General features: G+C 49.3%; 1 protein-coding gene across 10 annotated transcripts in view; it reads right to left on the reverse strand.

The window, feature by feature from the left end:
• Window positions 1-396: 396 nt before the first annotated feature.
• LOC115545331 (focal adhesion kinase 1) overlaps window positions 397-22908 on the reverse strand; it is a 54956-nt gene continuing 32444 nt past the window's right edge. For 2 of the 10 annotated variants that reach the window (XM_030358360.1, XM_030358357.1), the window contains exons 24-35: window positions 16271-16382; window positions 12819-12896; window positions 11961-12155; window positions 10591-10716; window positions 8480-8542; window positions 5353-5392; window positions 4777-4880; window positions 4522-4530; window positions 3116-3271; window positions 2495-2575; window positions 2248-2333; window positions 397-1858 (exon numbers count right to left, since the gene is read on the reverse strand). In XM_030358360.1, the coding sequence (XP_030214220.1) occupies window positions 1732-1858; window positions 2248-2333; window positions 2495-2575; window positions 3116-3271; window positions 4522-4530; window positions 4777-4880; window positions 5353-5392; window positions 8480-8542; window positions 10591-10716; window positions 11961-12155; window positions 12819-12896; window positions 16271-16382 (1177 nt within the window). In that variant the 3' untranslated portion in view covers window positions 397-1731. The remainder of the gene's footprint in view (window positions 1859-2247; window positions 2334-2494; window positions 2576-3115; window positions 3272-4521; window positions 4531-4776; window positions 4881-5352; window positions 5393-8479; window positions 8543-10590; window positions 10717-11960; window positions 12156-12818; window positions 12897-16270; window positions 16383-22908) is intronic. The other 8 variants (XM_030358364.1, XM_030358361.1, XM_030358365.1 and 5 more) reach the window with 6 other exon arrangements.

Raw genomic sequence — 22908 nt, forward strand, 5'->3', positions numbered from 1 at the left:
GCCGTAGTTCTGAGGAAGGGCCAGGCTAGGAGACTAGGAGGAGTGGAGGAGGGGAGGAGAGGAGAGGAGACAGGGAGGAGGGGAGGAGACGAGGTGACGGGGAGGAGGGGAGGAGACAGGGAGGAGACAGGGAGGAGGGGAGGAGACAGGGAGGAGGGGAGAGGAGAGGAGACAGGGAGGAGGGGAGGAGACAGGGAGGAGGGGAGGAGACAGGGAGGAGGGGAGGAGACAGGGAGGAGGTGAGAGGAGACGGGGAGGAGGTGAGAGGAGACGGGGAGGAGGTGAGAGGAGACGGGGAGGAGGTGAGAGGAGACGGGGAGGAGGTGAGAGGAGACGGGGAGGAGGTGAGAGGAGACGGGGAGGAGGTGAGGAGACAGGGAGGAGGGGAGAGGAGACAGGGAGGAGGGGAGGAGACAGGGAGGAGGGGAGGAGGGGAGAAGACGAGAAGACGAGAAGACGACGGGGAGACGGGGGCTCGGAGCCTCCGGTCTGCGTAGACTGGGAGGAGTCCCGCCCCCCCTCAGGTAGATCACGACCTGAGGGACACGGTGAGGGGAGGGGGGGGGGGCACGTTCAGATGAAGGCAATAAATAAAGTGATGGGGGCGGAAGGGGTGGAAGACAGGAGGGGGGGGGGGGGGGGGGTTGATTGTAGGCTTTAGGTGGAGGTGGAGGGGGTGGGGGTGGGGGTGGGGGTGGTGGGGGAGGGGGTGAGGGTGGGGGTGGGGGTGAGGGTGGGGGATGGTGTGGGGCGAACGTTCAGCCTTTCTGTACGAACCACATTGTCACGTCCCCATCACCGACGAAGACAACAACAACAACAACAACAACAACAACAATGACGACTCAGCCCCCACTTTGTCGTCCAGACATGCCGTTGGGAGCAGGATGAGGCAGGGGTGAGGTATGTCCAACGCAAGGGGAGGACGTCCGATCCAAAGGGGAGGGGTTAAGTTAGCGCTGTATAGCATGGGGCTCATGGTTATGCCTCAGGGTGAATCGTACACTGGGCCGCGGTCGGGAAAAGCCGACAACCGGTTCATAACCGGTTCAAAACCTCAAGCCATCCGTTGTTGCCGGTGTCACGACAACCAAGTGCCCACAGCTTCTCCTTTTTTTTTTTCCCGACCCCAAGAAGCTGAGAACTCTGGGTATTGCAGTCCCAGTATTATTATGGAACACAATAACTGGATTCCAAAGTGAGGTTGTCCCCGACGATAAAATGTTTTATTCCCAAGTGTTTTCCCTGGTTTGCCGAGTGACTGTGGAGCGTGTGGATCTTGTGTATTTTGGCTCAGTACCACATTGACTCGACAGCCACCCGTCTCCATGGCGACCCTGTTCATTCGCCGGCCCCTTCTCCTTCATTCATCGGTTGGGAATTCCGAGGGCGAGAGAGAGGTGGGAGCGTTCCCTGATGTGGGAGCGTCGCGCCACGGCTTCGGAGGTCTTCTGGCTCCGCCCCCGACCGCCAGAGATCACGGCGGGCGGGGCGGGCGGACGAAGACGACGTTCAATCTTTTAAGGTTCCCCCTCTCGCCGGCCGCGAACCTCCGAGACCACAGAAGAAGAGCCCGCTTTACATATTACAGACGACCGATGATGGTGTCCTCAGAGCATCAGGTAGTCTTTTGTTTATAGTCCTTTAGGAACGCGCGCGTGGAGCGTCGGTACGTTCCCGGCCCCCCCGGGGTTGGGGGGGTGGGGGGGGGGGGGCTGAAGAGGGCGGGGGCTAGTGCGGACGGGCCTGCGACATCATCTTGAGCCGCGATTGGTCGATCACGTCCAGCAGGTTCTTGGCGTCGACGGCGAGGGCGTGTGCAGCCGTCAGCATCTGCCTCTTGTAGTCCTGCTGCAGGCTGGGGGGCAGAGGGGCGGGACCAGAGGGTTTAGAGAGCGTGTGATTGGTCGATAAAGGATGAGGCGTGAGTAAGAGGCCACCGAACTTGATGATGATCGCTTGGGGCACAATCCTTTGGATATATTAATTAACAATACGTTTCTCTAAGCATTTTACGACTATTTTAAGCCGATTCATTTGGTATACAAGTAAAAAATAAATGGAGACAAATCTGTGATTGTTTAAATCCAGTAGATGAGCATCAGATATTAGCACACATTTTATTTCACAGCATACATTTGTATAAGTCTGAGTATTTTTCAATAGTATGTTTTCAACACACTAAGGCGTGGAAGCAACACATTAGTAATTCCCTACTGGTTAAGATCCTGGAGTCTCTGTACCCACCTGGTCATCACATACTGCTGGGCTAGCTTCATCTTGCTAATGAGTTCTGCCAGGTCAGAGTTCAACAGCTTCTGGGCCATCTCGATCTGCATTGGATTGAAAACCAAAGATTAAAGGAGTATTGATGTGGAGTCTTTTGAGGAGGTGGTTGAGAATCACATTGCTGCCACCAGGGGGAGATGTAGCAATTCAGAGTCTTTGTGTGTCTTTGTGTGTGCGTGTGCGTGTGCTTGTGCGTGTGCGGTACCTCTCTGTGTGTGCAGGCAGGGAGTTGAGGGTAAGTCTCCTCCACTGTCGCCAGCAGTGTCCTCAACGCGAGGCCTACGTCCTGAGGGACAACAAACACAGAACCTTTACCACAGATTCAGCCCCAGGTTTTCATCTGGGTTACTTTAGGGACCCGTGTTTGTTAAAGGTGACATATTAAACCACCAGGTGTGAGCGTGCATCCAGAGCACACCTGTAGATTGACACTTGTGATGTCAGTAAAGGCAATTTTCAGAACGGCTTGGAACGGCTAATCACTCCTAGTGGTGTAATACGTCACCTTTAAGATAACAAAAACTGTGATTGCGCTTCAATACGTTTCGTCCGAAAAAGCCACGCTCCGAGGCCTTCAATGTGCTCCAGCTTCGACGATATCGTCAGAACTCAACAGATGACACAGTGGAGAAAAAGCATATCAACGTTTACAGATGTTCAACGCCAGGCGGACATTTGAACAGCAGCGTAGAGGGGGAGGAGGGTGAGGAGGGTGAGGAGGGTGAGGAGGGGGAGGAGGGTGAGGAGGGTGGGGAGGGAGGGGAGGGTGAGGAGGGTGAGGAGGGTGAGGAGGGTGAGGAGGGGGGGGGGACGGAGCGCGTCTCACCTTCACCATGGGGACGTATTCCTCCGGGGGCGCCGGCTGGATCTTGCTGGACATCTCGATCACGGCCTTGACCAGGCCCGTCACGTTCTCGTACACCTTGTCGTTGGAGCGGTCCAGGTTGGCGGTGGGGGGGGGGCTGATCTCCTGGGGCTGCAGCTGGAGCACAACACAGTGTGTGGGGGGGGGGGGGCGACACCACAAATTAGAAAAGGTCCCAGGCTGGACGTGGAGAGACGGTGTTCAGAATTTGCGGCGATGTAAAGGTTGTTTATTTTCAAAGTGCTTTGCCGATCGTCGGGTAGAATAATTAACATCACTTTGAGGACATCATAGAGGGCCAAGATCATGAGGCACTGGGATAATTAATGAACATTCATTATTAATTATTAATACATTGATTAAAAAGGTATGGCTGCGATGAAAGGGTTTGGGTTTTCAAGCACTACGTCATCCGACGACGGGATTACACACTTGCAGCAGAAGAGGCTGGGTCCGTTTGAACCTTTATATGGCAGCAAACTCATCGAGGACTAGTGTGCAAATTAGACTACTGAAAAATTGACAAGCAATGAAATTACCAAAATGTAGATGATTGATTGATGGAGTTTCACTCTGCATAATCAGTGCTAAACTCGAGATTAGGGATAATTGTAGCAATGTTTGCGGACAGGAAGCCTTCAACCGGAATGAATGACGGTTTAGATCTACATGATGTGATCCGAGAGCTGCCACTAAGCCAGGCTTAGATATACAGACAGTTAGCCCTCTACTGTCTTCATAGTTCACATGCTCAGATCCAGAAGGCGGAGAATCAATTATTGTCGTACAGAACACAAACAAAAGATTAACAAAATTGCATCGCCTCCTGCTTCATTTCCCCCCCCCTTCCTGCACACACACACACACACACACACACACACACACACACACACACACACACACACACACACACACACACACACACACACACACACACACACACACACACACACACACTTACCAAATGCCCGGTGTACAAAGTCTACAGCCTCACTTTTCATTCATAAATTGAATATGACGGAAGAGCACTCCAATCAAAAGAGTAAATGAGTCAACACTTGACGAAGACGCCTTAAACCAGAGTACGGCTGTCTTCAGGAGGAGAAGGGACACAGCGAAGGAGGCGTGAGGATCCGTGAGTGTTAGTCGGCTGGTCTGATTAGGCTGCTTCATTGGCAGCTAGTTGACCCACACAGCAGGCATCATGAATGGGTTAGGAGGGTTAGGCCATTGATGGTTGGATGATTGGGGTTAAGTGATCGAATAAGAGGAGGAGAAGAAGCTACGACTAAATTAACTAGGACCCTAGTGGAACACGCACGCGCACACACACACACACACACACACACACACACCAGGCCGCTTACCCGCCAGGGCTGGGGTGAACAGAAAATCAGAGGGGGGGGGGGGGGGGGGGGGGGGGGGTGCAGGGAGCAAGCCAAAGGAAAAGAAGATAAAAGGAAAATATTAACGTTATTTATGAAATTGTGCGTTTAAAAGAGCAAAACAAGTTGAACTCGGAGAAGGCAGCATTGGCTCTGTTTCAACTGATTATTGCTGTTTGCAATAATCTTTATGTTTAACACACACGCACACACGTGTGTGTGTGTGTGTGTGTGTACCTTGAGCCCGTCGTTGTAGCTATCCCCAGAGCTCAGACATGCCAGGCTCCCAAGGTGTCCGGGAGCTCCAGGTCGGGGAGGCTTCTTGGGGGGGGCTGCATGCTCTTCAACAACAACAACAACAACAACAACAACAACAACAACATCATCATCCACAACAGTCGTAGAGTTATGAGTACCCCAGTAATGAAGATGCATGAGTAAGAACCTGACAGTAATATAGCGTCTAGTGTCGCCATCTGGAACACTGCGGGTTTGCATCTCCTTTTAATTAGCAAGTCGACTAAGAACAGACACAAATATTTATGTTCCTTTGGGGCCCTGATCGCTTTCGCCTGGTCCACGATGAGACAATCCCGTCTTTTAGAGTCAGAAAGTGTTTAAGTTGATTATTATCACACGAGTAAACAGTATTCTGGAGGCATGAATCTGACAGTGGATTGAGGACTATACTAGTTATACTATACTGAGTTATCTGTTTGTTTACGAATATCCAAATACAATTAAACCAATTTGAATACGAGTATTTGTGTGTGTCGGTAGTTGTGAGTTCAGGGACTTGTAAAGTAATATTACCTTGCTTTCCAACCGGCTGGTAGATGTGCTGATTCCCCGTCTGCACAAAGAAATGAAACAAAGCAAAAGACAGAACAATAAAAGTTAGCAAACGACCCTGAAGCAGCGACCCAAAAGCATCTACGGTGAACTTACATAAAACATTGTTGTTTTACGTTCTTATACTTTGCATACGTTTGAAATGCACTAAATTATTTCAACAGTGGATGACCCAGAAAAACTCCTTTTTGAATACAACTTCGTACCACAACGTACACGGCACATGGTACAGAATCAGTTTGATCCGTTTGAAAACCAACTGAACCGTTCAGCCCGTCTTTCAGTTTGAGCGCCCTGTGCTCCTGAGGCCGAACGCGGCGCTATAAGAGGGTTGTGGGGGCCTGCCCGGCCCCTATGGGTGCGGGCCCCTATGGGTGCGGGCCCCTATGGGTGCGCGCCCCTATGGGTGCGGGCCCCTATGGGTGCGGCCCCTATGGGTGCAGGCCCCTATGGGTGCAGGCCCCTATGGGTGCGGGCCCCTATGGGTGCAGGCCCCTATGGGTGCGGCCCCTATGGGTGCGGGCCCCTATGGGTGCGGGCCCTATGGGTGCGGGCCCCTATGGGTGCGGGCCCCTATGGGTGCGGGCCCCTATGGGTGCAGGCCCGGCGGTCCTCCACACAGCGCCCCAGAACCCCGAGGACAGTTCTTGGTGGCGTCGTGGTGTTGTGGTCTGAGAGCCAACAACACCACCCAAAATACTGCACAGCAGCTGTACACACACACACACACACACACAAGTGTACACACACACTCACACACACGGACACAAGCGTACACACACACAAACACACATGGACACAAGCGTACACACACACACACACAAACATGGACACAAGCGTACACACACACACACACACGGACAGAAGCGTACACACACACACACACATGGACACAAGCGTACACACACACACACACACACACACAAACATGGACACAAGCGTACACACACACACAAGCGTACACACACACACACACACACACCTTTTAGTCATTATCCACTTACACACACACACACACACACACACACACACACACACACACACACACACACACACACACACACACACACACACTCCTAAAGAGCAATATTCAGATGAACTCACACACAGATTGCAATAAACGTCAACCCACTTCCAAACCGACTCTCAAATCACACGCACGGAGACACACACAGAAAGGACATATTTTCACCCCCACCACAAACCACAGTCATCCAATGGGAGGAGGAGGAGGACAAGTAGTGAAATGAATTGCAGAGCCAGAAATATCTCGCCCAGGAAACATCAGGCTCCCACCGAGAAGCAAGCATGCTGAAGGCAGAAGCTGCTACTGCTGCCTTGCTCAAGGCCTCGCCACAACCACGGTCCTCCGCCAAGAGAGCATCACGTTACATTCATAAAGCAGACCCTTCTTACAAAGCGACTCACATTCAACAACGAAGACACAACCCAAAAAAGGGCAAGAATCATGAGAGTTCAAACAATTGGCGTCCACCAGTAGAAACAATCAAAACAATAGCGAGATATGATATCGAGGCTCGTCGACCTACACTTATGTTCAACATAAGATTTACATGGATTTTTTTTTGTATGTGACCTGTTTGTCGAACCGTTGGCTTAACCATGTTTATGTAAGTTGATGTAAATAAATGATTACATTGATATAAATCATGAAATTAATAAAGGCTTGGCTTCAAATCACACAGCAGACTGAAGCGTTGGCAGCTTTTGAATCGAGCTAGCACAACAGTTTCCCTGTGGCTAACACTTCGAGGAGGGGAGGGCGAGACAGCTCCTCCATTTTGCAAAAGCACTCTAATAATAACTGCAAATGCTGTGGGAATCTAATGACCCCCATATTTCTGACCCCGACCATCACCTCTAAAGGGGGGGGGGGGGGGGGCACTTCCTGTGTATAAATCCCCCGTCCTTATCAAAGTCAACACAGCTGAGCGATAGACGCACCAATCAGGAAACATACATGCATTTCAGAGCTTATCTGCATCAGGGAACACAAACATGTCCAAAGAAAAATGAAATATCTTTGCTACGTTTATGGAGGGGAAATGCGTGTCAAAACATGTTTTTCTAAACATATTAAAAGCCTTCCGTCCGGTAATTTTTCTTAAGTTTAGTCTTAGGTTTTTATCCCCAGACAATACAAACACGAGATTGGTTGATATAATAGCACAGACAGCAGCCGATAAACACAGCCTTGCTTGGTTGACAATATTAATCAACCACTATGCATGTGTAAAGATGACCACCTGTTAAGATGGAGCTTACAGCTGATATTAATTGATACTTCTCAAAGGGAACAATTTGACGAATCAAATTCCCCCTTCCACAAAAAAAAGTAATCAACCGTGCTAGAACAATGATTTTTATTCAGTCTTAAAGTGCATCCTCTCATTTCAGTTCTGCTTTAATAGGATGTTCAGCAGCAGCAGAGGTAACAACCTGTGTATACCCTACCACACAGACACTATCTCATCAACACTAGCACTAGTGTTAGGAGAGAGAGAGAGAGAGAGAGAGAGAGAGAGAGAGAGAGAGAGAGAGAGAGAGAGAGAGAGAGAGAGAGAGAGAGAGAGAGAGAGAGAGAGAGAGAGAGAGAGAGAGGGAGAAAGAGAAAGAGAAAGAGAGAGAGAGAAAGAGAGAGAGAGAGAGAGACAGAGACAGAGACAGAGAGAGAGAGAGAGAGAGAGAGAGAGAGAACAGGAACGAGAGAGAGAGAGAAGAGGAAAGAGAGAGAACAAGAGAGTGCGAGCGAGAGATAGACCATGAGCGAGAGAGAAAGAGAAGGGGAATGAGCGCGAGAACGAGAGCGAGAGCGAGAGAGACAGAGACAGAGACAGAGACAGAGAAAGAGAGAGACAGAGACAGAGACAGAGACAGAGACAGAGACAGAGAGAGAGAACAGGAACGAGAGAGAGAGAGAAGAGGAAAGGGAGAGAACAAGAGAGTGCGAGCGAGAGATAGACCATGAGCGAGAGAGAAAGAGAAGGGGAATGAGCGCGAGAACGAGAATGAGACAGAATGAGATTGAGAGAGAGGAAGAGCGGGAGAGAGAGGGGGAGTGACCTACCGGTGGTTGCAGTCCGGAGTCCTCTCGGTCCAGACTTCCACGAGAGCTTCTGGTGTCTGGCTTCTAGACACAAACACACCCAGTTAGAGTTGGCAGATATCAGACACGTCTTTGTCATGTTATACAAACTAAAACAATTACTAAAAAACAATAACTATGCACTATTTCTTTTAAACCATTATATTCTAAACCGTGCAAACAAGGCCTTATTATTAAAATCTGGACTTCATTATTTGTAAAAATGTGGACCACAGAAAAGCAATATAATTTGATAACATCGTATCAAACGAAAATTTGTTTTAGTATTCCATAAGATAAAATTAGGATAAGAATGAGACATTCACTGCTCTTCGGTCTCAATGATCGACAGAACAACCACATCAAAACGTGTCTGCGTGGAGCACAGCAGGTTAATGAATGAGCAAACGAACCAGGGAGACGCATGAAAACAACATGATGCCATTCGTTTGGGTCCGAAACCAAACAAATACAAGGGCGTACATGCATCGACAAACACGCCGTTTCACTGGGCACAACCCGACAATGAAACCCGAACACATGTTGTACACATAGACAAACACACACACTCTTCTCCTACCAGCCTTCCTAGACAGGACTTGAAAACCAGCATGTTAAAAGATCTTGTTATGTCCCAAATTGCTTCCCTCCGGAGAAGCTTTTCTTCTCTGCTGTAGTTGTGCTCTCTGAGCCGACCGCAGGACTAGCTTCAGGCTGCCGTCAGCACGGCCACAGGGAGAACACTTTTAAGACGTCGCTGCAACTTTCCTGCGCTTATATTGGATACTGGCTCACAAAAACTAAGAGAGAGGGAGGGGGAGGGAGAGGGAGTGAGAGAGGCATGAGGGAGTGAGAGAGAGAGAAAGGCAAGGCGAGAGAGAGGAAGGGAGTACGAGAGAGAGAGGCATGGGGAGAGAGGCAGGACGGGGGTGAGAGAGGGAGGGGGAGAGAGGGGGAGTGAGAGGGAGAGGCAGTGAGAGAGGGAGTGAGAGGGAGAGGCAGTGAGAGAGGCAGGAAGGGGGTGAGAGAGGGAGGGGGAGAGAGACCCAGGGGGCGAGGCGAGCGAGGGAGAAACGGTGGAGCCAGAAACCCTGCCCTCGAGCCTGTGGGCATAACTACCCTGATTTCCCAAGTCGATCCTTTTCAACCCCCCCCCCCCCCCCCCCCCCCGCCCCCCGCCCCCCCCCCACCCCCCCTATGGATGCTCAGGTAATGACGGAGCCCTTCCCCTAACTAACTTGGCTGTTCTCTCTCTCTCTCTCTCTCTCTCTCTCTCTCTCTCTCTCTCTCTCTCTCTCTCTCTCTCTCTCTCTCTCTCTCTCTCTCTCTCTCTCTCTCTCTCTCTCTCTCTCTCTCTCTCTCTCTCTCTCTCTCTCAAACACTTGTGCTACAGCATATTGCCAAAATAACAAATTATATTTCTCATGTGGTTGACGTATTTAAATCGCTATTTAATTGTTTAACGAGGCGATGGGGTTCAATCAAAAGTTTATGGAATCTCGCATTCCTCCACAACGCGCTCCACTACAGTATTACTCCTCCTGCCGTAAAGAGAAGCGTCCCTTACTGTGCGTCCAGAATGATTCACCACCTCTATATAAGCGACACGCCAAAACCCAGGACGTAGCAAGCTCCCAGCGATTCGCCTGCTCAGAAATACCTCCACCAAAAAACAACTCTGTGGTCATCTCCACTCTTGGCAGAGAAGTGGTGCTGAGGAACCAGCAACCCATCCTCTGACCACAGGCTGCGTGAAACACAGCATCTCCGCTCGAAGCCTTACAGAAACATGGGGCCCTCTGTGACGACCTCGTCAGGCCAGCCCCTGATTGGCCGGTGTGCCGGAGTGTTAAGTTAAGTTATCCTTTATTGTCCCTCTTTTTGGGGCGCAGGTTGGGGGTTTCAGATGCCTTGCTCAAGGGCACCTCATCCCTGGATGAGGACGTAGGAGAGTACTGCACAACTACCCCCCCGTCCACATTTGAGTTTTGACTACCGGTCGGGATTCGAACCGGCCACCCTCCGGTCACCGGTCCAAGTCCTTAACCAGTAGGCCGTGGAGTCGTGTGGGGTCGTGTATGGCCGTGTGTTACCAGCAGCCTCTCCTCCTGCTCCAGCCACCTGCGGTCGTCCTCCATCTGCTGCTGCTGAATCAACAGCTGGTCCTCCCGTAGGAGGCACGGCTGGCCCACACAGGGCAGCATGTCTAACGCAGGGTCCTACACGCACACACACACACACACAGGCAGACACACACACACAGGCAGACACACACACACACAGGCACACACACACACAGACACACACACACGCAGGCACAGACACAGACAGACACACACGCAGGCACACACACACACACAAACACACACACGCAGGCAGACACAGACACACACACACAGACACGCAGGCACACACACACACACAGACACACACACACGCACACGCAGACAAAGGCAAGCGGAGACACACGCACAAAGCGTCACTCGTACAAACACACATACGATCGTTCCCATGCAAACGGATGACCAACCACACACACACACACACACACACACACACACACACACACACACACACACACACCAAAGGGGATATGGAGACAGACAGACGGTGATGAAAGTAAGAGGGCTAAGAAGCGCTTCAGGAATAATGAACATGATGGGTGTGAACGGAGCGTTGATCCCTCTTTTCACAGAACTCCACAGAGACAAAGCAGGGAGCTCGGTGTATGTTATGTACTGCAGATGAAAATCAAACCCGTTTCATTTTTATGCACGGCACATAACACACACAGACACACAGACACACACACACACACACACACACACACACACACACACAGCTCGTTTGATGTAGAAGGTGCCAGACATTGAGTTTGGTTTTTGGGGTTCTTTGAAGCGAAGTTTAGATCAGGGAAGTATTTATCTACATTCAGTAAGCTAACAGGAGACTACGCATTGAATATGAATACAGGCACTACTGATTACTGATGCTGACTTACATTCAGTAACTTTATTTTTTTTATAGTTCAGTCCGGCCAGAAAAACGCCTGTTGCCATGGGGACGTTATGAATCGACGTAATCACGCGACTTGAACGTCATCGAAAAGATGCATTTTTATGCAAGTTCCCGCATATTGTGCAAGTTCCCACAATTTCATCACATAAAATGCGGCATAAATATGCCGCATATTTCATCGCATTTTTTTAAGAAAACGTGCCGCATAATCAAGGATTATGCGGCATATATCTGGAGGGACTGACAGTTAATTATTTTGCCGAATCAATTCTCAAGTTAATTGAGTTAACTCTCTGCGGTGTCGGCCATCTTTGGTCAGAACTAGGAGCTGGTTGTGGCCCCGTGCGCTGTGGCCCCGTGCGTTGTGGCCCCGTGCGTTGTGGCCCCGTGCGTTGTGGCCCCGTGCGTTGTGGCCCCGTGCGTTGTGGCCCCGTGCATCGTCTACCTCCAGGCCGGAGCCCCAGAGGGCCATGTCCGCCCCGTGGGCCGGGCCCAGGTGGGGGCCCAGGTGGGGGCCGTGGGAGTGGACGTGGTGCCGGGGGTGGGTGTGGGCGTGGTGCGTGTCCAGAAGGGCGGCGGGCGGCGGGTACAGGGCACTGGGCACCGAGGGGAGCGTGTGGGGGCCCGGGTACCCCGACATCTGGGGGAGAGGAGACCGGGGGAGGGGGGGGGGGGGGGGGGGGGGAGAGAGAGAGAGAGAGAGAGAGAGACAGAGAGAGAGAGAGAGAGAGAGAGAGAGAGAGAGAGAGAGAGAGAGAGAGAGAGAGAGAGAGAGAGAGAGAGAGAGAGAGAGAGAGAGAGAGAGAGACAGAGAGAGAGAGACAGAGAGAGAGACAGAGAGAGAGAGAGACAGAGAGCGCGAGAGAGAGAGACAGACAGAGAGACAGAGACAGAGACAGAGACAGAGAGAGAGAGAGAGAGATGTATTAAGGAGCCTAATTAAGCACCAACTACCCATTGGACTACTATGTCAGGGTCGCTGCCCCCTGAAGGTTAAGTACACAATAACCCTATCCCCGTGAAGAAATGACATCACAAATCCATTCCCACATCAAGAACTAAACCCAAAAGGATATCGAGGCGCTCACGGAATACCATACGTCATTCAACATACTTTATGTCTGTTCTTATTTTTAATAACCCCCTCAATATACGCTGCGTGTACCCAGCGTAAAGTTCACCCCCAGCCACAGAACAGACAGACGTCGGCCCCAGATGTCTCACGACGTAAATCGACTGAACGGTCTCAGGCGCTGTTGAGGGCACCCGTAACTCCTGAGGAGACAGAAGGGGCCCCGCATACCTGGTAGTGGCCCTGGTGCTGGGGGCCCGGGTAGAACCCCTCACTGGAGCGGGGGCTGGGGTAACCGGGCCGGCTCGGCTGGGGGAGAGAGGGGAGGAGAGGGAGGAGGAGGGAGAGAGAGGGAGGAGGGGGGAGAGAGAGAGGGAGACGGGGGGAGAGAGAGAGAGGGAGGAGGGGGAGAGAGAGAGAGGGAGACGGGGGGGAGAGAGAGAGAGAGAGACGGGGGGAGAGAGAGAGGGAGACAGGTGGAGAGAGAGAGAGGGAGAGAGAGAGAGAGAGAGGGAGGAGGGGGGAGAGAGAGGGAGGAAGAGGGGGGAGAGAGAGAGGGAGACGGGGGGAGAGAGAGGGGGAGACGGGGGGGAGAGAGAGGGAGACGGGGGGAGAGAGAGAGGGAGACGGGGGGAGAGAGAGAGAGGGAGACGGGGGGAGAGAGAGAGGGAGACGGGGGGGGAGAGAGAGGAAGGGAGAGAGGAGAGGATGAACAAACAAAGAAATGTGCATTTTTCTAATAAATAGTTGGCCACACGCGAAGAACAAATCCAGTTCAATAAGTGTGACACTGTAGTCGAAACGTAAAAGGGCCTTTCCTTTCTCCGACCGCCTCTGGATGAGAGCTATGTTGAGTGGCCGGGTTAGATGTTGATCTGAACACGGTGTTTCACGGACGGGCAATCGGTCATTGCAACCCTTTCAAACGCAGAAACGCTTGCTTGAAATGCAAGCATATAAACATGGAAGGAACAATGGTATAAACGGCATGGCATGCTTTGTTTGCGGATCTCTTGGTTCTACTTGTTGGGTTTGGCTGCTGGGTCTTTTGGGGAGGGGGGGGGGGGTTAGATGTGGATGGAACATGTGGGCAACAAACACTACGACGAACGTCCACCAAAAATCGTTGTGCTGGCAACATGACCGTAAAAAAGAACACCCTGTGGTTGAACAAGTAAGAAGGCAAACATGTTTCGCGATCCAACAGTCAACAGAGGACTTTGGTGGAGTCGCAACCCTTTTTACAACCATCAAGTCCTCGATACGTCAAACACACGCACAGAAAACATTATGCTAACAGCACTGGTCTCTGTTGGTTTATGGTTGGTTGGCTGATGTGTTAAGATGATGTTTGTGCAAAAGGGGTTGAAGAGAGAGTTTCCCTTGGTGGAAGTGTATTTGAGGGAGGCTCAACATTAACGTTTGGTGAATTCCTCAGGTGGTACAAATGGGCTTCTACCTTCACTGGACCACACCGCGAGAGGAATAGAGGAGCACACAGAGAGGGGACAGAGAGACAGAGAGGGGACAGAGAGACACACAGGGGACAGAGAGACAGAGAGGGGACAGAGAGACACACAGGGGACAGAGAGACAGAGAGGGGACAGAGAGACACACAGGGGACAGAGAGACAGAGAGGGGACAGAGAGACACACAGGGGACAGAGAGACAGAGAGGGAGGAGAATCGTAGGGAGGAGGAGGGAGGAGGGAGACAAAACAAGGAACAGAAAGAGTACATCGGGTGCATGCACAGACAGACAGACAGACAGACAGACAGACAGACAGACAGACAGACAGACAGACAGACAGACAGACAGACAGACAGACAGACAGACAGACAGACAGACAGGCCGAGGGTCGAAAAAAGAATAGAAGAGGATCAGAAGAAAAATCTGAAAATATGAGGACTTTTCCAAAAGGTTAGGATTTTCCCATCCTACTAACTAACTAACTTTGATTGTTTTGCTCGTTGTGCTACCAATGTGTCTGTTCCATCTGCCTATTGCACTCCTAGCCATCTCTGGAAGGAGGGATCCCTCTGGCGCTGTTCCTTCTCGTGGTTTCATCCCTGATCATTTCCTGCCCTATAGAGGGATCAGGATTCGGGGTGGTTGTATAGCATAGCGTGGGAAGCACCTGAACCTAACTGTGAATAATGGCTATGCAAGTAAAGTTGACTTATGTGGAACCTACAAAGGCCTTGTATGGTATGGGGCTGAGCCAGCTGTTTCTGTCTCTGGACAAGGAAGAGGAGCTTTAAAGGGGACCTATTATGCTTTTTCGACTTTTATGACCTATAAACGTTGTTATAATGATTGATAGTCATGTTTAACCGTACTAAAGTGTCAAATAATGACGTACATTTCGACGTATTCCCTGCTGACAGTCTGGGGTGGCTGTGCAGAGCGCTAAACACTCGGGACAACGTTTGCGATTCACTTGTTCACATTTCCGGGAAATCATCCACGTAGAGGCACTCCTGCCGCGCCCCCTTATGCCTGGTCAAATCTGCCCGCGCGCGCGCTTCAAGGAAGGTAACCAATCACAACGGAGTTGGGTTGGCAGGAGGGGGGCGAGGGGGCGGAGAAGGACGAAACCGAGCGTTGACAGAGAATGCTGAAAGCGCCCAGATGAGAGGAAGAGTTTCCCGAAAATCAACATCGTTTTTTGTGTATGGTTAAACATGACTATCAATCATTATAACAACGTTTATAGGTCATAAAAGTCGAAAAAGCATAATAGGTCCCCTTTAAAAGAACCCTTTGAACCCACACTGCCATCTGCTGGACATCAACATGGAACTAAATATCTTCAACAACTTGAACATGTCAGATGAATACCCTTTCACCAAGTCTCAGATCCCTGTGAGGTTCTATTTGTGCACAGTGACACGGTGCACAAGCCCAACTAGTGATTCCAGAATCCTGAGGCTGAAGTACATTCCAAGTCATTTGATTTCATTACTTAACTTAATGCAGACAACAAGAAAATAAACCACTGACAGATTCAAATATCCACTTACAGATTCATACTACAGTAAGTGCTCAGGCCCTTTGGATTCAATAGGGATGGTGTAATTGTTGACAAAGAAATTAGGACAAACATTGTAGAGCAAAGTCTAACAGTGCCAGACAATGAGTGCTGAAGTGAGATTGTTTGCTCTATGCGTGAGCTGCTGTTTATAGACCCAGGCACATCAACACTGAAGGGGGGAGAGAGAGGGAGAGAGAGAGAGAGAGAGAGAGAGAGAGAGAGAGAGAGAGAGAGAGAGAGAGAGAGAGAGAGAGAGACAGAGACAGAGACAGAGACAGAGACAGAGACAGAGACAGAGAGCCGGCGACAGAGACAGAGACATAGAAAGAGAAGACAGAGACAGAGTTACAGACAGAGACATGGAAAGAGAAGACAGAGACAGAGTTACAGACAGAGACAGAGAGAGAGAAGACAGAGACAGAGTTACAGGCAGAGACAGAGAAAGAGAAGACAGAGACAGAGGGACGACAGAGACACAGAAATAGAGACAGTGACACAGAGAGCGAGTAAGAGAGAGAGCGAGAGAGCTTTCGGATGTTATCGTGAGGAGACGGACAGATAAACGAACAAACGTAGATAGCACAAATGCACACACACACCCACGCACGCCACGCACACAGCACACCCCGGTATAGCCCCAGCGTCTTACCTTGGGCGGGGCTTCCTCAGCGCCTCCGGAGTCCCATGACATGGTGACCTGGCGCCTCAGCTCCATCCGGTTCCTCTCCTTCTGCTGGGCCTTCTCCTCCTCTAGGATGGTGCTGGGAGGGAAACATTGACGTAGGACAGCAGTACAACTTAACGACATTATCTGATATCAAAAAACGATTTTCTTTCCTATTTGATGGCCGCCGTGTGCCTTTTATGTCACCAGTCGTCATTAGACGTTGTCGTTTGGTTTTCTTTTGTGCTGGCTAGGTTTCACGTGATGGTGTGTGTGTGTGCGTTCTGTGTTTCCAGTGCACATAATAAAACACATACATATACACGTGCAAACACATGCACAGTATACCATTTTAAGATGCTAGAATTAGGGTAAGGCCCATTCAAACAATATTATCCAGGCTGTGCACAAGAACATGAATCAGCTATGAATCTATGAAAAAGGATGGAAGTCAGTCAGACAGAGAGCACACTGTTTCTTTGTATATAAACGTAAACGAGCTAACCTCCGCCATGGGAAAATAGTCAATACAAAATTAAAGACAGTGAGAGAACAAAGGGCGTTTGGTGATCCTTGTGTCACCAAACTCCATGGGAGATGAATCCAGACGGTTCACACAAACACACACCCACATTCCACAGACAATCTCTCTCTCTCTCTCTGCCTCTCGCTCTCTCTAGGGGAAGCCCTATTCCTGGCAGAGGCACAACCTCCTGTCCTATCCTGCTCTCTCTCTGCACGTGTGCGTGCGCGTGTGCGTGTGTGTGTGTGTGTGCGTGTGTTGTTGTGTCATTCTCTTGACGTTCTGTCTTTTAAATCAACATCTGAGGTAGAAAAAAACAAAACACCAACAGCTGTGCTACTGACAATTAAAATAGATGAATATCTAAATCCACTGTGGTCTCTTGTTAATTTTTCTCGATTGAAAACTGTACCGTAGAATAACCTGATGTGGTACTCTGAAGTTTCCCGATTTTTTAACATTCATTGAAAAAGGTTTAAGTATGCGAGTTCTTATATATATATATATATGTGTATAGTTGATGCATTCATATATGCATACGTAGTTTAATGTGTATGCACATTAAACTCTCCCCCCCCCCCCCCCCTCTCAGACTATCCGCAGCTGGAATAACAAGAGGCTACTTAGCTTTACTTATATAGGGCAAGTTGGCATGGAAACCGTGCTCTCTCCCGTGTAACACCTACTCCGAGTTATAAGGTAACACCGTCAGACATTCCTCCACCGGTTTGAATTGCTTGGTTTTGGGCCAATGGGCAGCATGCCCTGGTGTGTTCTGGTCTGGGCAATTCTGGTTTAGAGATGGTTTAGAGGTGTGTTCCACAGTTACTATAGCCGACGGCGTCTGGGTACTGCCCTGCTGGTTTATCTTTCTGAATGAGCATTGTGGTGCAGTAAACTGTACTGCAAGCAGACTTATCGGCCAAAGTAACCTTTAGTCTCTGTCGCTAAGGTACCGGCTTATACACACCTTTTGACCTGTAAAACAGACATTAGAACGGGCTATATTTACTGACTACGGTAGAACACAAGTCTTACAATACTTCTGGACAGATGGCATAATTATGCTCAGGAAATGCATTCATGAGGCCGCAGGTCTTCTGTTCGTAGTGCCTTACACAAACGGGATGATAGTGTTGAAAACGTGGGGCATTTTATGGTGAATACTTACTGCAGCGATGGGACTTTCAAACACTTGATCCCTGCCTTAGGGACGACTACCCTCTGTGGTGAGAGTGAAACACTATCGTAGCTCTTCTTAATTGGCTGAAACATTTCCTGTGAAGTCACTTGCTATTAATAATAATGTTCACATGACATCAGATGGCATTGATTTGGTTTGGCGTGGTATGGCCTGCCGTCCCCAATAGTGTCTGGTTACACTTCAGATAAACAGAAATGGTAAGTTTTCTTGTTTCACCCATCAGTGAAACAGGTTAATAAATAATGAGAAATATCAATGATATTGAAACCCCTATTCCTTGCGTTATATTGTACGTTATATTACACAGGCCACGGCAGTGAAGGACCTCTTGTGGCCGTGCTGAGCTGACTTAAGATGTGCCCTTGAAAAATAAAGGGCCTGGAGTCATGTGAAAGGCAGTGATGAATACAATCACATAAATGTCAAACATTTTGCAGCACATTAAAGGGCTTTGCGCACCAGATGTGGCCCGGATTCAGTGGGGGTGACACGTCGGCTTTGAGGAAATTTGAAAAGTTGGGCCAAGATTGCACACTTCATTTTCTAATGCTTCAACACCTCATGAATTGAACACCGATTCGTGTGAGCCGAGTTAGACTCTGGTCTACAATGACAAAATCCTTCGGTAATAGTTGTCGAACTACAAGTCGCAGCATATGCCAAGGGCGCTAATGGAAAGGCATAGTTAAGCTCAGCAGGGCGTTTAAACGAATGAATCTCAAAAAAAGAAAAAAGTTCCAACATCATGTACTCACCAACGGCGGGAGAGAGCAAAGTGCCCACCCTCAACCCAAAAAAAATGATTAATCAAAATAAGACAAAATCACAGGGTTTACGAGGTAATCCGACCGGGATCAGGCCCAAATGACTTCAATTTAGATCGTGGTTTGATCAGTGGGAAGAAAACCGGTGGAAGCTCCTGTCAACGACTACAGATTTGACCATGGGAGCGCAGCCTTTAAGCTGGCCTGCCTTCCTCCTCTTTCCATCTCTCCTTCCAATCCCTTTCTTTCCTTCTCCCTCTCCCCTCCCTCCTAAGCTACAGCCTTTGAAAGACTGTAGCTCCTGGCAGCTGCCCACTGTGTACACACACACACACACACACACACACACACACACACACACACACACACACACACACACACACACACACACACACACACACACACACACACACTCTGCCCTCAAGGAAAAATGTAGCAGAAGCTTAGGGTTTGCATAGTTGGCAGTAGTGTTCTATAATTGGTATTATGATATAAAATACTGGACCCACCAAACGTTAACCGATTCATATGCATCCCTTTATTAACCATACAGGATTCTTTTAATAGGCACGACAACCCGTACACACTGCCTCGGTCTCTAAGACACAGCACTCAGCTATGGCCGTACGACAAGACGATTTGACGCAAATACAAACGGTTGCAAGGCGACAGGTTACAAGGCAAGGATGATCAACTTAATACACTTTCCGATATAGTATTCCGATGCCGCAAATTTCAAAGACGTACTCATTTGAAACGACTCAAATGTGATTTCCTCTTCTGCGATGGACGGTGATCTCAGAGCGCACGTGCAGGGGTATTGAACACGAACCCCCCTGAAAGCCACCGCTCCAACCGAGGCTGTTGGCTGTGCACGGCCCCCCCTGAGTGGCAGCAGCACAGAGACGGGGACGAGGATGAGGACGAAGGGGAGGGAGGGGGAAGGGGTGAGGCGTTGAAGGAGGTGGGGAAGGGGGAGACAAGGCCAGGGTAGCTGAGGTCATAAAAAAAAAAAAAGGAAGCAAGAAAGAATGAAAAACAGGGGGTGGCGTTCAGAGGTGTGACTCACGCTGCTTCTAGGCTCGTAACCACCTCCGTGTGTGTGTGTGTGTGTGTGTGTGTGTGTGTGTGTGTGTGTGTGTGTGTGTGTGTGTGTGTGTGTGTGTGTGTGTGTGTGTGTGTGTGTGTGTGTGTGACTATGTGTGTGTGTCTGACTGTGTGTGTGTGTGTGACTGTGTGTGTGTGTGACTGTATGTGACTGTGTGTGTGTGTGTGTGTGTGTGTGTGTGTGTGTGTATGTGTGTGTTCCCAAGGAAAATAAATGATGTGATTCTTGATGATGATGCGGATATTGAAATTAAATAGCGTTTGGAGTGTTTAGAGTGCTGATTTATGGACTTTCCGCAATGTTCATTGGGTATGTGAAACGGCCAATCCTTAAAGAGAACCTATTATACTACTTTTCTGGTCTTAATTTCTTATTAATGACTCCTATAGCGCAACCTGACACGAATCACAAAAAAAAAAAAAAATATGTAGATTTTCGGGAAACTCTTCCTCTCATCTGGGCGCTTTCAGCATTCTCTGTCAACGCTCGGTTTCGTCCTTCTCCGCCCCCTCGCCCCCCTCCTGCCAACCCAACTCCGTTGTGATTGGTTACCTTCCTTGAAGCGCGTGCGCGGGCAGATTTGACCAGGCATAAGGGGGCGTGGCAGGAGTGCCTCTACGTATATGATTTCCCGGAAATGGGAACGAGTGAATCGCAAACGTTGTCCCGAATGTTTAGCGCTCTGCACAGCCACCCCAGACTGTCAGCAGGGAATACGTCGAAATGCATGTACGTCATTATTTGACACTTTAGTATGGTTAAACATGACACTCACACACACACACACACACACACACACACACACACACACACACACACACACACACACACACACACACACACACACACACACACACACACACTCTCTCTGCCCTCAAGGAAAAATGTAGCAGAAGCTTAGGGTTTGCATAGTTGGCAGTAGTGTTCTATAATTGGTATTATGATATAAAATACTGGACCCACCAAACGTTAACCGATTCATATGCATCCCTTTATTAACCGTACAGGATTCTTTTAATAGGCACGACAACCCGTACACACTGCCTCGGTCTCTGAGACACAGGGCTCAGCTATGGCCGTACGACAAGACGATTTGACGCAAATACAAACGGTTGCAAGGCGACAGATTACAAGGCAAGGTTGATCAACTTAATACACTTTCCGATATAGTATTCCGATACCGCAAATTTCAAAGACGTACTCATTTGAAACGACTCAAATGTGATTTCCTCTTCTGCGATGGACGGTGATCTCAGAGCGCACGTGCAGGGGTATTGAACACGAACGCCCCTGAAAGCCACCGCTCCAACCGAGGCTGTTGGCTGTGCACGGCCCCCCCTGAGTGGCAGCAGCACAGAGACGGGGACGAGGATGAGGACGAAGGGGAGGGAGGGGGAAGGGGTGAGGGGTTGAAGGAGGTGGGGAAGGGGGAGACGAGGCCAGGGTAGCTGAGGTCATAAAAAGGAGAAAAAAAAAAAAAAGGAAGCAAGAAAGAATGAAAAACAGGGGATGGCGTTCAGAGGTGTGACTCACGCTGCTTCTAGGCTCGTAACCACCTCCGTGTGTGTGTGTGTGTGTGTGTGTGTGTGTGTGTGTGTGTGTGTGTGTGTGTGTGCGTGTGTGTGTGTGTGTGCGTGTGTGTCTGACTGTGTGTGTGTGTCTGACTGTGTGTGTGTATGTGACTGTGTGTGTGTGACTGTGTGTGACTGTGTGTGACTGTGTGTGTGTGTGTGTTCCCAAGGAAATTAAATGATGTGATTCTTGATGATGATGCGGATATTGAAATTAAATAGCGTTTACTGTGTTTAGAGTGCTGATTTATGGACTTTCCGCAATGTTCATTGGGTATGTGAAACGGCCAATCCTTAAAGAGAACCTATTATACTACTTTTCTGGTCTTAATTTCTTATTAATGACTCCTATAGCGCAACCTGACACGAATCACAAAAAAAAAAAAAAAGATGTAGATTTTCAGGAAACTCTTCCTCTCATCTGGGCGCTTTCAGTATTCTCTGTCAACGCTCGGTTTCGTCCTTCTCCGCCCCCTCGCCCCCCTCCTGCCAACCCAACTCCGTTGTGATTGGTTACCTTCCTTGAAGCGCGCGCGCGGGGGCAGATTTGACCAGGCATAAGGGGGCGTGGCAGGAGTGCCTCTACGTAGATGATTTCCCGGAAATGGGAACAAGTGAATCGCAAACGTTGTCCCGAGTGTTTAGCGCTCTGCACAGCCACCCCAGACTGTCAGCAGGGAAATAATCGAAATGCATGTACGTCGTTATTTGACACTTTAGTATGGTTAAACATGACTATCAATCATTATAACAACGTTTATAGGTCATAAAAGTCGAAAAAGCCTAATAGGTCCCCTTTAAGCAAGATGCTTGATATCCTCAGACCAAGCTGTGCTGAGGCACACTATACCATGCTGGAAAAATAATTGGTGGTTTCTAACCCAAACCCCAAGTGTATATTGATATGCAGAACAAGATTTGGGGTGGTGTAAAGAGGGTTCCCCCTCATATCTTTACTTTAGACTGTGGAGGTTCAAATTTGGCTTGATTCCCCAGCCCAGTTTGGTCAAGAGGATTTTCGCAGCTGCGGTATTCATAATAAAACTATTGTGAATAAGCATGCTTTGCATTGCTGTGTTAGGCCCCACAAGCAGTTTTGGCAGGAAAGCATTGTTCTATCCATACAAGCGTGTTGGTGACATCAGAATTAGTGATGTCTTGTTTTTATACACAGAAATTTCGACAAAAACATATATGTATTTATAATATTTAAATATATAGCTATTTATATATAAATACATATCTATCATATTGTGAACCCACTGAAGCCCTTTGCCCACATTTCTAACACCCGGCTCCATTGACTAGCCACTGAATCCCTCTTCAGAAGTGAGGAGAGCTTGTCTCCATTGTCTTCACGTTTCCTGTGAAACCCGTGTCGGTTTCTCTGTGTCTGGATCACATCTGGGTGGCGATACAATCCATCACGCTCCACAGGGAGCGATGCAGTGAT

This window comes from Gadus morhua, chromosome 6 (genome assembly GCF_902167405.1).
Source record: "Gadus morhua chromosome 6, gadMor3.0, whole genome shotgun sequence".
Lineage (NCBI taxonomy): Eukaryota > Metazoa > Chordata > Actinopteri > Gadiformes > Gadidae > Gadus > Gadus morhua.